The 261-nt window shown below is 67.0% G+C and overlaps 1 protein-coding gene across 1 annotated transcript in view; it reads left to right on the forward strand.

Annotated features, from left to right (window-relative positions):
• Positions 1–5: 5 nt before the first annotated feature.
• LOC104406902 (synaptic vesicle glycoprotein 2A-like) overlaps positions 6–261 on the forward strand; it is a gene marked incomplete at both ends in the record, with an annotated part of 2,608 nt that continues 2,352 nt past the window's right edge. The window contains 2 exons of the mRNA XM_010016019.1: positions 6–55; positions 178–261. The exon at positions 178–261 is cut by the window's right edge and continues 27 nt beyond it. Of these exons, the coding sequence (XP_010014321.1) occupies positions 6–55; positions 178–261 (134 nt within the window). The remainder of the gene's footprint in view (positions 56–177) is intronic.

Below are 261 nucleotides of genomic sequence, written 5' to 3' on the forward strand. Positions count from 1 at the left end.
GCAAGTCCATGACACCACCCTGCGAGCCAAGGGCCACCCCGAGCGGGTCTACACGGTAAGGCCCCCCCATTGCTGCAGGAGGGGCTGCGCATTCCCACCTCTGGAAATCGCACTGGGGGGGTGGAACTGAGGCCCGGGGCCGGAGCATCCCGGTGTCCCCGCGCTGTGTCCCCACAGGTCACCCACATCAAGACCATCAAGCGGGAGGACGAGCTCATCGAGATCCAGGCGGACACAGGGACGTGGTACCGGCGCTGGCTC

The sequence above is a fragment of the Nestor notabilis genome, unplaced genomic scaffold (assembly GCF_000696875.1).
Source record: "Nestor notabilis isolate BGI_N333 unplaced genomic scaffold, ASM69687v1 scaffold20296, whole genome shotgun sequence".
Lineage (NCBI taxonomy): Eukaryota > Metazoa > Chordata > Aves > Psittaciformes > Psittacidae > Nestor > Nestor notabilis.